A 15,341-nucleotide genomic window follows, 5' to 3' on the forward strand; every position below is an offset into this window, starting at 1 on the left:
CCTGGTGCAGAGAGAGGGTCTGCAGACTTAATGGTGGGTTTAAACTCTGTTATGCTGCTGTGGATCCAGTAATTCTGCTGATGCTAAAAGCCATAAACTAAATTTACATGGGGAGCAAGAGGCTGAGCCGTAGTTTTAGAACAGAGCTGGAAAGCGGCCGCCTACGCCGAGTCACCTGCTGTGGAACAAGCGAGCAAATCACTGCCATAAATACACAAAGCTCCTAACTCCAGATAGGGAGGAACATCCAGCCTCAGCCCTGCTGCCAGCCTGAGAGCACCTTCCAGAAAAAACCCCACCCTACCTTGTCTTCATCATACAGGGAAGCGTGGCCAGCCTCGGGGAACGTCGGGCTCTGCGGGGGAGAGTCGCAAAAGCATCCCATGACTTCATCAAAGATCCTGGAATACAGCAGGGAGGGACAGTCACCAGCACACCACTGCCAGCACACACAGCACCCAGCACTGAACACACCAGTGCCGGTAGGAAAGGGCTCCTTCCCCTGCTGGGCTCAAAGATGAGGAGGCAAATCCTCAAACCAAGTCTGGATTGTCCAACATTTGGCAGAGCCCTCCTGGGTGCAGGCTGAGGGCTCTGCTGGGGGGCTGCCTATCCCAAAAGGATGGAAACACAAAGAACTCCCCCCAACACACACCCACAGAGCATTGGGAGGTGTCAGCACATTCCCAAATGGTCTCCATCCAGCAGGAACCCGGGATGCTGATCCCTCTGTCTGCAAACTGCTCCTCCAGCAGCCTGAGGGACACGCACGGGGACCCAAACAGGGAAGCACGCTCAGGACCAGTCTAAACCTCACTCTAGACCTAGCAAAGCCTTCCCCCAGCTCTGCCAGGGCCCAGGTGGGGAGGTGGCCCCAGAAGCAAGCCCACACACCTGACAAAGTCCTCGAAGGTGCGGAAGGAGACCATGCCGCCCATGCGCTGGCACGGCGGCGTGAAGGAGTTGTCCAGCAGCACGTCGCTCACGCTGGCCACGTGCACCATGCCATAGTGATTGAGGTTGGAAGAGAAGGACATTCTAAACAGCAAGGCAGCAAGAGCACAGTCAGTAGGGACTGGGGAGGAGGGGACAGCACCAGGACAGGGTTTGGGCACGTGCTCTGGCCACCCGGAGCGTGGCTGTGCAATCCATGTTGGATTTCTCAGCCTGCTCCAGAGCCCCTGCCATGCCTCTGGTCATCCCTCACTTGGGGGCTGTCTCAATGACAGGAACACTCAGAGTTAGCAAATAATGCCATAACCCCTTAAAACAGGTATTTTTTGAGATGACAGGAGAATTCTGACTATGCAAAGCTGAACTTATTTTTCCTCCTGTCTTTATGATTTGCTTTCCATGATTCAAACAGCAGCAATTGTAAGATTTGACACTTGAAGGATTCAGCACATTTTTACAAATTAGGTTGAAGCACACCATGCTGTATTCTCTTATTGATTCCATGATTTTTCTGATCATACTATAATTTGCACTCCTCAAATGCAGTAGGATACAGTGACTTCTCCAAAATTCTTTACTGATACACTCAAATCCCTACCCTTTCTGTTCAAGAAACAACTGGACATGGCACTTGGTGCTCTGGGCTGGTTGACAAGGTGGGGATCAGTCACAGGCTGGGCTCCATGGTCTTGAAGGTCTTTTGCAACCTCACTGATTCTGTGATTTTTATGTTTTTTTAAAGACTCCCAATGTCACAGTCAAGACTAGCAGAGGAAGCCTCTCACACAGTGAGGAAAAACCACACAATTAGATTGGACCTTTCTCTGGTGACCACAGCTGGGGGTTTGCCTTCTCTGCAATAATTATCACCAATTTCTGAGCTGTACTAGAGACTCATCTGAATTCAGACTTCCTTCACGAGCTGCCTGACACGTGGTGACTCCTCTGAAGAGGAGGTGCTGGCCCAGGGCCCACGTGCTCCTCACTTGGGGACACGCTCATTTTGCTCCTCCCAGCTGGGGCCACAACAGGAGGGGAGATGGGGAAAGAGGTCAGGGAGCTGATTTCCCACCACACCTCAGAGCTGTGAAGTCCCAGGGGTGCTCAGCTGGGTGGGAAAAGCAGGGCCAGATCCAGGACCTGGCTGAGCATTCCTGCCACAGCCACCTCCCAGCTTTGCTGAGATTTCCTCCTTTCCTCACACCAAAACCACTGTGAGACAGCCCTAAGTACAGTGTTAACAAGTCTAAAGTATCATCAGTGTGATTAATAGCTCTCCATGCTTAAAGTCACTCTCTGTTTCCACAATTTATCTCTGATTAAGAGCCGTGAGACTTCCAAGCCCATTTTTACTATTTTTCCCTAAATAGGCTTGTAAGCAGTAATAAATAATAGGTATTCACATTCTGAAAGAGAGGGATTTTTCAGGACATGCCTTGGTGTACATTTCTTACAACTAATACAAAAACTATCACAGAACAGGAACTGAACAAAAAGACAGCAGACATTTTTCATGTATTATTTAAAACAAGAAATACTTTTCAACTGAGACACAGGAGGAAAAATTAGCGTCCAAAACACAACAAAACATGCTGTCAGCTGTTTGAGATGTAGATTCATCTATGGTGTGAGGGAGGTGAAACAGCCTGGACAAATTCTAAGCTATGGACAAGAAAAAAGGCTGGGAAGAACTGCCTGGGGTCACTGTGACTCCCTGCCAGAGGGTCAACACCTCAGAATCCAGTGCCAAAAAAGACCCTAGGACAGCCCTTTGCTGTGTAACATACTGCAGATGAGCTGAGTCACCCAGCTAATTCGATTTCAAAGATTGCTGCATGCAAAGATTATTTATTTTTTTAAAGAAAAGCTGAAAACATGTTTTAGACAAAGGGAGAGGAAAAGGGAAGGTAAAAGAAGAGTTATGGTTGAGAGTTTCCCGAGTAAAGAGAAGGGAGCTACAACAAAACATGTTAAAACATTCAGGATTAGGCTACTTCTTTCTAGAGGGGCTTTTGAAATTTGAAAAGATGATGAGTACCATACCTGTTTAGCGTGGGGATGTTCCCTCTGTAATCAAACAACCACAGTTAGTCACAGACTGGTTAGTGAGAGCATCATAAAGAACCATCATCAAGCTGATGCACACACCAGCAACATCTTCACAACTGATCCCAAATTTGTCAGCTGCCAGGGACAGCTCCCTGCCAGGGTCCCTGGGGCAGAGCCAGGCCATGCAGAGAGCATGCAAATAATGAAATATCCTGGGAAAACACTTGGCACTTGCAAGGGACCCCACGTTCCTGTTCACTTTTCACCGTCCCCCCTTCAAGCCCTTTGCACACACCAAGTCCCTGACACACTAGCAAACAGCAGAGGGGGGGAAAAAAAAAAAAAGGGAAAAAAATTACCATCTCACACAGGAAAATTGCAACAGGTTCAGGAAAACAAGCCAAATCCTCAGTGCCAAGCCTCCAGGCCAAGCAGCCCACGCACAGGCTCCCACAACGCAGGAACAAAGCAAACACACACAGCACCGTGGAATACATTGCATTTTCAGCATTCAGTACTAAAAAGAACTAGCTTAAGGCTAAAAAGAACAAACTTAAGGCTAATTTGAGGAAAACTTTACCAATTCTTTTCTAACATCAGCCCAACTCTCCCCATATCTGCATGCAGCCCAGGGCTTAGCGATGCACAAAGGGCAGAGGGGAGTGAGGGGCACATTTTCACACCACCAGCACAGCCCAGCCCACACCAGAAACAGCCAGGAGAGTGCTCCCTGCAAGATGGAAAAATTGCTGGGATCTGACAGGCAAAGTAGCATAGATCAAATTTTTTAAAAAGCCCTTGCACACAGAAGGCTTGTGCAAAGGATTAGCGAGAATTAAGAGATGGAAAGGAGAGCTTTGAGGAACATGTGAGTGGACATTCACCCCCCTCCCTTCAGGAGATCAATCCACAAGCTTTTTTGGACATCCTAGTCCATAGGCAGGACCCCAAGTGACTGAGCACAAAGTGCCAGTGCTTAATGACCAGTGTATTCCATGGTCACACTGCTCAGCCTGCCCTGCTCCTGCCCCAGACTGCTTTGGTCACAGCAGAGTCACCTTCACCACAAGGTGATGTGTTGGATGCGTTACTGGTAGAGGCACAAAAAAATTCCCATAATCTCCTTAAACCATATGTGGAAAACAAATCCCTAAAACTGTATCTGCTATGGTAGGAGTACCACAAGTATTTAATTTCTGGGGGGATGGTGGGGACAGCCCCTGTGCTGCAGAGCCTGTGGGCAGGACAGAACCGGCCTCGAGCCCTCAGGGGGTTGGGACTATTTTTTGAGCTTGGCAAAGACTGGGAAAGCTGCATGTGATCTACTTCAGTTGGAAAAAATAGTCTGGAGAGGACTGGCAGTTCCTACCCCCAGCAGGAACCCTCCTGTAGCCGTCCCTGGAAGGCTTTCAGAAAAGAGAGGGATAAAAAACCAGAGAAACAAATGTTCAGTTCAGCCTCAAGAAGGGCACCCTGGTGCTGTGCTCTGGGAGCTTCTCCTGCCACTCCACACGGAGCTGAAGAGGCTCAGGCAGGAGCAGCACGAGGGAAACAAGACAAGGAGGAGCAGAGAGAAAGTGGAAGAGAGCAGTTCAAACGGGGTATCAGGGAAGGAGGGAGGTGAGGCCCTGGCACAGGGTGCCCACAGAAGCTGTGGCTGCCCCTGGATCCCTGGATTTACTCCAGGTGGGACCTGGAGCAGCCTGGGACAGTGGGAGGTGTTCCTGCCCATGGCAGGGGTAGAATAAAAGATCTTTAAGGTCCTTTCCAGCCCAACCCATTCCCTGGTTCCGTGCCAGGCCCCCAGAAGCACCAGAGTGACACTGGCACAGCCATGGGGGCAGTGCTGGCACCCCCTGCCCTCCACACCAGCCCTTCTTTGATCCCTGGAATGATCTGATCCCGTCTATGATCCCTCCTCAGCTCCCAGAACGGCCCTTCCTGACCAGGAGCTGATCCCAGCAGGGATCTGCTCCAGCCCCATTGCTGCTGCACCTCCTGGGGACTCTGAGCTGGGTTCCCCTTGCCCCCTGTGAGGAGCAGGAGCTCTCCCCCACACCATGGCCGTGCAGAGCTCCAGCTGGGGGCGAGTGCCAGCGCAGGGCACAGCTCTGGAAATGAGGCAGCAAAGCAGAATCAGCAGAGGTTGGCTCAGTAACCCACTTGTAGTTATTAACAGCAGTACCACAGGAGAAAGAGCAATTCCACTGGCTCTGGCCAGTGCCATTCCTCTTATGTTTCTTCATTTCTGTAGAAGAATCTAAGCAGAAGGCTGTGAAACATGCCTCAAACCATACATTTTGATTGGGTTTTTCCTCTCCCTCTTTCTTCCCTCATTCTTCTGCTCCCTCTGTGATTCAGCCAAGCTGAATCTGCTACAGAAGTCCAATTTGCATAAAATTATCGTCGTTCCATTCAGTTTGCTGCCCCTTCCACAGCCCCTTCTTTGCTCTGCTGGAAGATTTTGCCCTTTCCGAGGCAGGCAAGCCAAGGGAACGGCAGCACATTACTGCTGCCTGCTGCCTAATTAACATCAAACCTCAGCACGGAGCTGCAGGGATTTACAGGTGTCCTGGAATCATTTTCCCCTCCTCCCTCCCCGTACAAACCACTCTCACAACAAGAAGGGGACCCCAGGCTACCTGGCACCCCATGAGTTATCCCTTTGGGGCTCTGGGTAGGGTCAGAGCCCACAGCAGCATGGCTGGGTCACTCCTGGCATCCAGAGACTGATGCCAGAGGCTGTTCCAGCAGCTAGTCCACAGAAAATGCTTTCACTTTGTCAGAAATTCACATCTTATGAGTAGATCTTGTAAGATGGTAGCAGGAAAAAAAACCTCTGCACAGTGCTCTCAATGTGAGTGAGTGTGGGGTTGTTAAAAAAGCCCTGTTTGGGACCAGGGATATTTAACCTGGCTTTCAGCCTTCCAAAGGGTTTCTACCTGTGAGCTAAGAGGCTGGCAAAAAGGAACAACCAAAATACCCCATAGATGATAAAACATCAGGAGACAGCAAAGGAGAGATCATGCACCACTCTCAAGCCCTGAAATCAGCAACATCCAAGTCCAAGGTGGGGCATGAACAAACATCCACAAGCACAGAGGGAAGAGATTCCAGGCAAAACCAAGCACAAGATAACTGAGATATTTATACTGATGGAAATGCCCCTGGATGGGGCTCTGAGCAACATGGTCTAGTGAGAAGTTCCCTATCCATTACAGGGGCTGGAATGAGATGATCTTTAAGGTCCTTCCACCCCAGGCCGTTCTGTGGTTTGATGATGCTGATGAAATGCACAGCAACTCATGCCTAGGCTTGGATTCCACCCTTGGAAGCACCATGGATGCAGCCCCAGGAAGGAATTCAGCCCAATTTGCCTCTGCATCCCTGTTTGTAGGGTGTGTGCATTCCCAGCTCCAGAGGCACCCAGGGTGTGCTGCTGTCAGACATCTCCTCTGTGGAGCCCCCAGACTCGCACCTGCCATAAGCTAAGCAGGGCCATTATCAAAACTTCATCTGCAGTGCTAAAGCCTTCCTCATTCTCCTTCCAGTGCTACATCCTGATCCAGGATCCCCAGGACGTCCCCAGGCCAATGTGGCAGCTGGGGGTGTCCCATGGCACAGAGGGAAGGGGTGGGCTCAGTGCCCAGAGGGGTTGGGAAGGCACGGCTGAGGCAGCAGGGACCAGAAACAGGCTGGGCTGTATTTCAGTTTTCTCTGGGGCTCAACAAAGCAGAAAGCAGAGCCCTGGGCTATCCCTGCCACACCCCAAAACCAGGATGTATCCAGCACCTCTAAGTCTCCTTGTCAGCACCTGCCTCAGCATCTGACACAGGGGACACATCCGGCTCTGAGAAAAAAAGGGATCTGTTTTGTGGGAGCACATTTATCTCCCAGTTCCTCCCTCCTGATCCTGCAGCACATCTGTTCTGGGGAAGGGGGTTCAGGGAAGCAGCTGAGCAGCCTGGCTGGGGGAGCTGGAGAGAAGGGGATGCTCTGGGAGGAGCAGGGCAGCAGCAGGCTCCAAGAGCTGGCTACAGCAGACAATGTCCCAGTTTAATTTAAACCTTACAGCTTCAGACATAAGAAAGACTGCTGGAGAGCAGGAGAGGAGAGGGGATTAGAAAGAAACACTTTTGTTGAAAAAGCACTATAATTCCCTCTCCTCAACACACAATGTTTCTTTGAACAGAAGATTTTGAGCTAAGATTAGGCAAGGCCTGCTTCATGAACACCTCAGAAAGGCCTTTCAGTGTCTGTCACCTGGGCTGCCACGCTCACAAAGGCACAACCTTTGTCACCAGTCGATATTCCAGCCGCTCCCCGTCGCAGCAGGGCCGGCGGAACAAGCGGGAAGCGAAGCACAGCTCCGAGCAGGGTTCATTTCTTCCTCCATCTCCTCTCCCCAGGACCCTGGCTGGCTGCACGAGGCAGGTTATCCCCAGGCAAGGGCTCTGCACTTGTCTGCAGTCCCCTCTGCGGCGTGTGGCCATTGGCATCCCAGAGATCCCCCCAGATCCACGCCTCCAGATTGGATTTCTGCTCGGAGAGGCCTCACAATCTCCATTTGCTGCCAGATGGTGACACTGCACTCCTCATCTGCCCTGCACCGGGCACAGGGAATGCTGATGGATCCATAAAGCCCTCTGTGATTCCCATTAGAAGCTATTTTTCTCCCTGTGACTTTCCCTTGCCATTCAGTGGGGATTCTTACATTAGGATGTTTTCTGTTAATTTGAACAAATAATTCCCCAAACAGCCTCTGCCCACAAAACCCACCAGGAGCAGGTTGCACTTCTGTGACTTTGTCAGCAGATTTAACAGCTCTTCTGTCCTCTCTGCTCCCCTGTGGGCAGCTGATGGCAATCCTTCCATGGCCAAAAACACAAAGTCTGAGCCCGAGCTGTGATCAGGCAGCTCAGAAGGAGTGAGTGGGATTGTTTCTGCCACAATTAAGTAAAGGCATAGCAGGGTTAAATGCAAATAATGAAGAATTTAAATATAAATTTTAAAACCTACTTAGAATTTAAACCATTATCATTTTGCTGTTTTCTCTACATGAATATTTGCTTCAGATATTTAAAAATATCTGAGGCAGTGGAGAAAAATATGTGGCATCATGTAACAGCAGCTCCCAAAGGGAATGCTCTCCTAAGGGCTTCTGCTCCTGGGTCACCAACCCTGCAGAGCCTTGAGGGACATTTTGAGATATTTTGGCTTTGGGATTTGCCCTTGGAATGCATTTTTAGCTTTTCAGCCTAAGAATTTGTGCTACAAAAGATACAGAAAAGCACATGATGAACACAGACCATGGTCAAGAACAACGAAGAAGACTTAAGCAGGACAATGACAAAGTTTTGAGATTTCCACATCCTGGGTTTAACACCAGGTGTGGCTTCAGAGCTCCTTAAACCCTGTGCCACTATCAGCCCCTGGGCACCCTGCAGCCACCCCAGAGGGAGAGCAAGGAGCTGCCCCAAGCACCAGGAGCCAAATTCATCACTGGATCAGCTGGAGGCACCTCCAAGGAGCTGAACCTGCCCCCGAGCCCGCTTCCCTCTGCGTGAGGAACACAGCAGAGCTGAGCTCACAACACTGTCCCAGCCAATTCAGTGTAAGGAGAGAGGAGATTTCAGGCCAAGGAGCTGTTCCTGCAGCAGGGAACATCTTCTCTTCCAACTGACCTTGTCTGATTAAGCCTGTGCTCCACAGAGCAGAGCAGTGGACAGCTCTGGAAGGCTGAAAATCCCCAAGCAACAAAGGCAACTGAGGCCAGCAGAGAAGAAATGGAGGAAGAATGAAGGGGAGAAAAGAGCACTGTAAAGGGGTACTAAAAATAGTATGCAATTATTTACAAATACTCTAGAAATGCAGGGAACAGATGAGCCCATACACATGTCCCATTTGTAGCAGGAGTGGGTTGGGGGCTGGCTGGGGACAGCCATTCATTTCCAGCAAAGCAGACCCTGAAAACCATTTCATAAAAGGTACTGATGGATTCTCAATGAAGCGAGACCGGACCCCACCAAAAATGGAATCAGGGGAAAGATGTTTGGAAACAAAGGAGGGAGAAAAGGCGGCGGTGCCCGGCACGGACCAACAGTGGCACCCGGTGGCTGCGGGGTCTCACTGCGACCTCAGAGCCAGCAGGGATAAAAACCTCAGCTCAAATCCCCTCCTGGGGAAAACACGGGGCAGACTGACCCCACAGACACCCAGAAACAACCTGCTCCAGGGCAAGGTTCTTGCCATGGCAGGGGGCTGGAAGGAGATGAGCTTTAAGGTTCTTCCAACCGAAACCTGATTCAGTCTTCTTCCAACCCAAAACAATGTGATTCGATGTTCCTCTAAGTTCTGATAATGAGGTTTTATCTCCTTAAATGAGCTAGACATGCCACCCTTCTCTCCAGGAACAGGCAGCAAGAGTTGATGCTTTTGGTTCACAGTCACAAGAAATGCAAAACTGAAAACCAAACTGTGTCAACCCCAGCACTTTGTGTAAAATTCTCATCTCGGTCTGCTCCATCAAAAAATCGTGTTCTACAGAAGTCACCTTATCCAGCAAAGCCAGGAAGGAGCAAAGCCACACAAGCACTCAGAAAGGGCTGGCAGGAAGGGGACAGGGAGTGTTTGACTGTTCTGTGTTAAAATTCCGATTAATTGATTATCCTGCCAGGAATTGTATCTTTTGGAAGGCTGAGGATTCAGCTAGAACTGACATCCCAGAGATAATTTACTGCCCAAGCTAAAGTTCAAAAACCAGAAAATACACGAAAGCTGTACCACACCTAAACTAACCCCCTTTCCCACCAGTGCTACTGCAAGTTTCCTTTGCCAGGGCAGGAGAAGCCCCTCCCAAATCTCCAATTGCAGAGGATCTGACCTGTTGGGATGGGAGGTGGGCAGCATGAACTGGAACTCCACCACACAGGTGTTGTCCTTCAGCTGGCGGTGCTGGACGCTGTTTAACTCGTAGGCAATGTAGGCTCTGCGAACGTACACCTGGGGACAGAGAAACTGCATCAGCTGCACTGGGCTGAGGGCAAGAAATACCCCAGAAACCTCAAAAGTATTAAAAACCAAACAGATGCCTCCCAATGAGCAGCTAGATAAACTCTTAATTCAACCAGGACTTGAAGTTATTCTTTGAGGAAGGTCAGAACCATCAGGATTATCATCCTGCCCTCTGACAGCAGCTTCGCTTTCTGCCTTCAACCACTCCAAGTCTTCACATAAATATAACCTGAATTTGAAATTTCATTCCATTATCAATGTTAATGCTGTTAAATACCAGATTCTAAGCATGCCAAATCCCACACAACCTACAGCTCTCTTGGATCTTGCTCAAAACAAACCAAATCCACAGGAAAATTAAAAATACTGGGTTTTTTTCAATGGGAATAAACTCACCTCCAAAGCTGCCATTCTTACCACCTGGTTACTGTGGTAGAAAAAGTTGGGAAGCACATCAAAGATGGATGTCTCAGACAAAATGAGTTTCTAGGAGAGATCACATAAAGCAGAGGTTTAGAAGAGAACTCTGTCTTGCAACCAGGCTCAGGCAAAAAAGGAAAATCCCCAAATCAAGCCTGGCTAGTTCTAATTTCTAAGCTTTTCCTGTTGTTCATCAAGGATTATGACTTTTTTCTATTAAACCACATGAAACCTGAAATTGGAAGGGATCTGAGTCCAACTCCCTGATCCTCACAGGACTAAAACTAAAACCATACCAGAGGAGCTCCTGGAGCTCTGGCAGCCTTGGGGCTGTGCCCATTCCCTGGGGAGCCTGCTCAGCACTCCACCACCCTCTGGGGGAAGAACCTTTTCCTAATATCCAATTTGAACTTCCCCTGGCACAGCTGCACTCCATTTCCTTGTGTCTGGTGCCCAGAGGGAGGAACCAGCACTGCTCTCCCCTACGAGGAAGGTGCAGAACGGGCATGAGGTGATTCCCACACTGGCACAGGGACAAGAACAAAAAACAGGGCAGAGCTGGACACCAGACCCATACAACCCAAAGCCACAGGGAGCTCAGGACGTGAAGGGGAGTGAGAAGGGAGCCAAGGCTGGTGGCTACCTGCAGGTTCTCAATGCAGAACTGGTGCCCGTACATGTCGATGGCCGACAGGAAGATGGACTCCACCTGGTTGTGACGCAGCTCGTAGGAGGGCAGGTGGGAAGCAATGAGAACCTGGGGAAACACAGGGAATGTCAGAGAAAGGAGCCATGCTGGGCCATCAGCAGGAGGCTGTCCCCTCCAGGCAGAAGCAGGCTGCTCCATCCCTGCCGAGGCAGCCAGCTCCTCCCGCGTTCCGCGGCACCCGGGTGATGCCGCAAACCCTCTCCCCTCCCCGGCCTCATTTGTGTGTCTGCTCCGTTTGTATTATTGGCAATTCCCCACGGAGAAGGGGAACAGCTTCAATCAAGTTCCATCAGTGCATGTGATTTAGCAGTGCAGAGCTGCTGGTCCTGGGGATTGCCTGCCCAGCTGTTAATTGGGAAGCAGAGCTGGCGGGGAGCAGCTGTGGGGAGGCCCACGCTGGAGCCACGCTCTGCTCCTGGGCAGGGGGGGAACAGACACCAGTGCCAGGTACTGAATGCCCAACGTGAGGGATGCAGAGGTAGGAAATGGAAGCAGCTTGCAGGGAAAATGAAGTGGAAGAGCAGCACAAGGACTGCGGCACCATCCCCAGTTGCTGCGGGGAGGTTCAGCAGCGGAACGGTTCAAGGACACAAACACAATCCTGAAGGAAACAGAAGGTCACTGAGCAGCTTCAAACACCGTGTTCATTTTCAATAGTCAAGCTTTGAAATAAAAGGAGAGACCCCCGAAGTGTGAGCTTTCCTGCTTTAGGCTGGAGATCAGGACTGTGGGAGGAGAGGAGCGATCAGACTCTGGGGTCAGCACATCAGGAAACCACTGTGCCCTCTCACCCCTTCCTGGCAACAGAGGGAGGGTTCAGCTGAGCTGCTGATCAGGAAGCTCACAGCAGTGTCTGGGTGCCTATGTGACATTCAAATCAGTTCTGCAGCAGACTCTTGGAATTCACAGCATCAAGAATTTTTCCAATTATTTCCAGGTTCAAACAAAATTGACAAAGCACAACTCAAAGATGGAAGAAACCCTGCAAAAGGCCAGCATAATTCTTTGTGGAAATTCCTTTACAGCTGCAAAGAACATCTGCTTCTTGTGCAAATGGCTCTCCCTGTTCTCTGCATGCATGGATCCACAACTGGAAGGCAGCTGAGGAACCTGGAGAGCCTGTCCTTGTTGTTCCTGCACAATCCAGGCAGCCTGTGCTGGTCAGGTTTGCAGATAGACAAAACCACCAAAAATCACAGTGACCACGCATTTCCACTTCCTCCATCACACAAACCATTGGCTACCTCCAGTTAACTCCTGTGTGAGCCAGACAAAACTTTTTGGAGGAGCAGGGACAAAGGAATGCATGTTAATGTAAATATTACAGCAATTGGGAATGCACCGCAGTCTTCGCCTGTCACCACGGTTAATCACTGTTAATTAGCCTCACTATCAAAGTGCTGCTCACAGGAACCTACTCTCTCCATTTGCACAGTGATGAAAATAAACATCAGGAGCTATGGATTTCCCAAAGGGGTGAGCTGCAGGCAGGAGCAGCCCGTGCAGGGATCCCTCACCTGCCGCGCTCGCAGGGCCACCTTGGCATTGGTGGTCTTGCTGAGCTGGGTCAGCTCGGTCAGGATATTGATCAGCTCGTCTGTCAAGGTGGGGTCACGGCCACAGAGCTGGTCCTAGGAATAGAGAGAACAGGAAATGCTTAGAACAGAGGGAAAATGTCAGCTGTGCTCCCCCAAAAGGAGTTTGAACCCGGCATACAAACACACACTCAGGGCTGGACCATCCCCAGGAGTCCAGACCTGAATTATCCTGGAATTCTGTGCTGACAAGGACACAAATATTCAGCACCCAACAATTTTACACACATAAATAAAAGATGAAAGAAGGGACATGCTCCATCTCTCATTCTCCTGTTTGTGCCATGTGTTCTGCCACCCAAACACACGAGAAATGCTGACCTGTCAGAGAGACTCAGAAAACCCTTTCCCATCACCCAGTTTCAGGTTTGTACCAGAAATTTCTCCTAGCACCAATGCAAAATTCAAAGAGCTTAAATTGTATCCAGACACCTTGTGGAACACGTAAAGTTAGCAAACCCTCCCCATGAAGGGTGACCAGAGTTACACTGCCAGAGAACCTCCTGACATCCACTTAAATAAACACTCAAACCTCACAAGTCCCCACAACTGCACAGCCACAAACCACCCACGCTTTGTGCAGCTTCAGCCAACACCAGAAAAAGGACCTGTCATTCCTCTGACAAGGCTAAGCAAAGCTAACTAAACCCATGAATAAGGTACTGTACTTCCTGCCATGGTACAGGACTGAGTCCATAATATTTCCTCTAACCAGAGAATCCTGGATCTGAGGAGATCCACAAGCTTACCTTACTGTCTGAATTGGCTGGATAAGACAAAAGTGAAGAGCATTAACTTCCAGTGTCAATGTTGTCCCAAAATTCTTCTGAAGTCATCCATTCAAAAAAATGCCAGCAGTAAAGACTTTCTTCCAAAAATAGCTTCAATTCCCATGAATAATCCCACAGTCTGCAACATTTCTTATGAGCCTCTTCCCTCCCACCCCAAAGCTGGAAACCCTCTAGGAGCCTCTAACGTGATTCTTCCACACAGCACTTAACAGCTTGTCTTGATAAATTAATCATAGGAGGGAAATGTGAGATGAAACAGCGATTTGCCATGAGGAAGAGCTAGTGCCTAAAAGTTTAAAGAGCTCTTAAACACCTACAGACCAGAATAGGCCATTTGAAGATCCAAGAAATAGAAAAGGATAAGGGGAAACCTCTGTGCAGCAAGTGGGATTGACAAACCTGCCAGGGAAAATAAAGTAAAACCCAAAGCCAAATAATACAAAAGTCCCAGAGAGTGAATAACTACACAACAGCTCATACTCCATGAGATTCCAAGGCTCAACAGCTTTTACCTCACACTGCTCCTGATCCCTTTCTCTCCAGGCCCACACAGGAATGATGACACAGATCTCCCAGGGAGACAGACCATACCCAAACCACTGAGAAAACCTCTGAGCTCCTAACTCTGATCAGACTGCTGTCCTCTCCTGACCAGCCCTGGGCCACCAAACACGAGTGTGATTGTTCCCAAAGAAAGTTCTGTGCATTTATCCACTCCAGGACACTGTGGGGATTGACATTCACTGCTGGATCTGAAACACAAACTCCAGGCTGCTGTTGTGTTCCTGCTGCAGGGAACAGAAATCTGACAGGACACAGGGCCCTGCCATGCCACCAGCCACTCCATCCCATTCAGGCCAGGACATGCTTAAGTTAAGCACAGAAAATGAACATACAACAACAAATCTCACCGTATTTCAACAGATGTATGAGGGATGAAGCAGTTCCCAGCCTGCCTTCAGTGCCTGCTGGCTAAAAAAGGCGAGTGATGGCAGCATAACACCATTACTAAAGCCATCCTCAGAGCCCCTGGTTAATAATGGATGCCCGGGATCCATCAGTAACAGCCCTTACCCCACCCCACACTTACAGCTTGGCTCCAGAAAACACCACAGCTGTCACCGTGGTGACACCAAACGTGCCACGGGGCCCTGAGAAGCCATGAGCTGCAAGGGAGAGGAGTGATGGCTTTCTGGTTCATGTGGAAGCTCAGGGACAGCCAGCTGTGCCAAGGGTGACCACAGGCACGTTGTCCCTCCTGAGCTCACCGTTCCCACTCCAGAGGAGAAACCCCTGTGTCCCCATGAGGTGGCACCACGGCCTCACCGATGGCGCTCGGACAGCCAGGAGTGACCCTTCCACCGTGGTCTCCTTGGTGTTCCAAGGTCTGCCAACCTGGGATGTTGGCCTTCACTTGAACAGAACCAAGTGGCAGAGATGAAGAATGACCCAACAGGAGGGACAAGAGAGGCTCTCTGAGGTCTCCCCAGCAGCAGGAGCCAGCGAGGCACGGCCCGCACGAGGTGACAAACCACACAGAAAGTTCCAGCCCCATTTTAGCGAGGAATAATCAGGATGACAACAACAACCCAAAGCCAGGCACTGGCTCTGCCTGCACTGATTGGCAAAGGCAGCAGCCAAGCCTCAGCCCAGCTCTCTGACAAGGGCTAACGCCTCGCCGGCACCCCCGTGTAATTACACACTTGAGTGACTGGACTCTGAAGAAAATTGAAGGCCTGAGCTGTGAACAGCTGCCATTTTCTCTCTCCATCACGCCAGCGTGATTACTTGAGAAATGAACAGCCCCGG

The 15,341-nt window shown here is 50.0% G+C and overlaps 1 protein-coding gene across 1 annotated transcript in view; it reads right to left on the reverse strand.

Moving 5' to 3' along the window:
* The window catches only part of ACACA (acetyl-CoA carboxylase alpha), a 97,196-nt gene that overhangs the window by 51,175 nt on the left and 30,680 nt on the right, over window positions 1-15,341 (reverse strand). The window contains 7 exon segments of the mRNA XM_086859362.1: window positions 305-401; window positions 895-1,038; window positions 2,998-3,021; window positions 9,887-10,005; window positions 10,414-10,503; window positions 11,081-11,194; window positions 12,664-12,777. Of these exon segments, the coding sequence (XP_086715488.1) occupies window positions 305-401; window positions 895-1,038; window positions 2,998-3,021; window positions 9,887-10,005; window positions 10,414-10,503; window positions 11,081-11,194; window positions 12,664-12,777 (702 nt within the window).

This window comes from Cyanistes caeruleus, chromosome 21, assembly GCF_971803275.1.
Source record: "Cyanistes caeruleus chromosome 21, bCyaCae1.hap1.1, whole genome shotgun sequence".
Lineage (NCBI taxonomy): Eukaryota > Metazoa > Chordata > Aves > Passeriformes > Paridae > Cyanistes > Cyanistes caeruleus.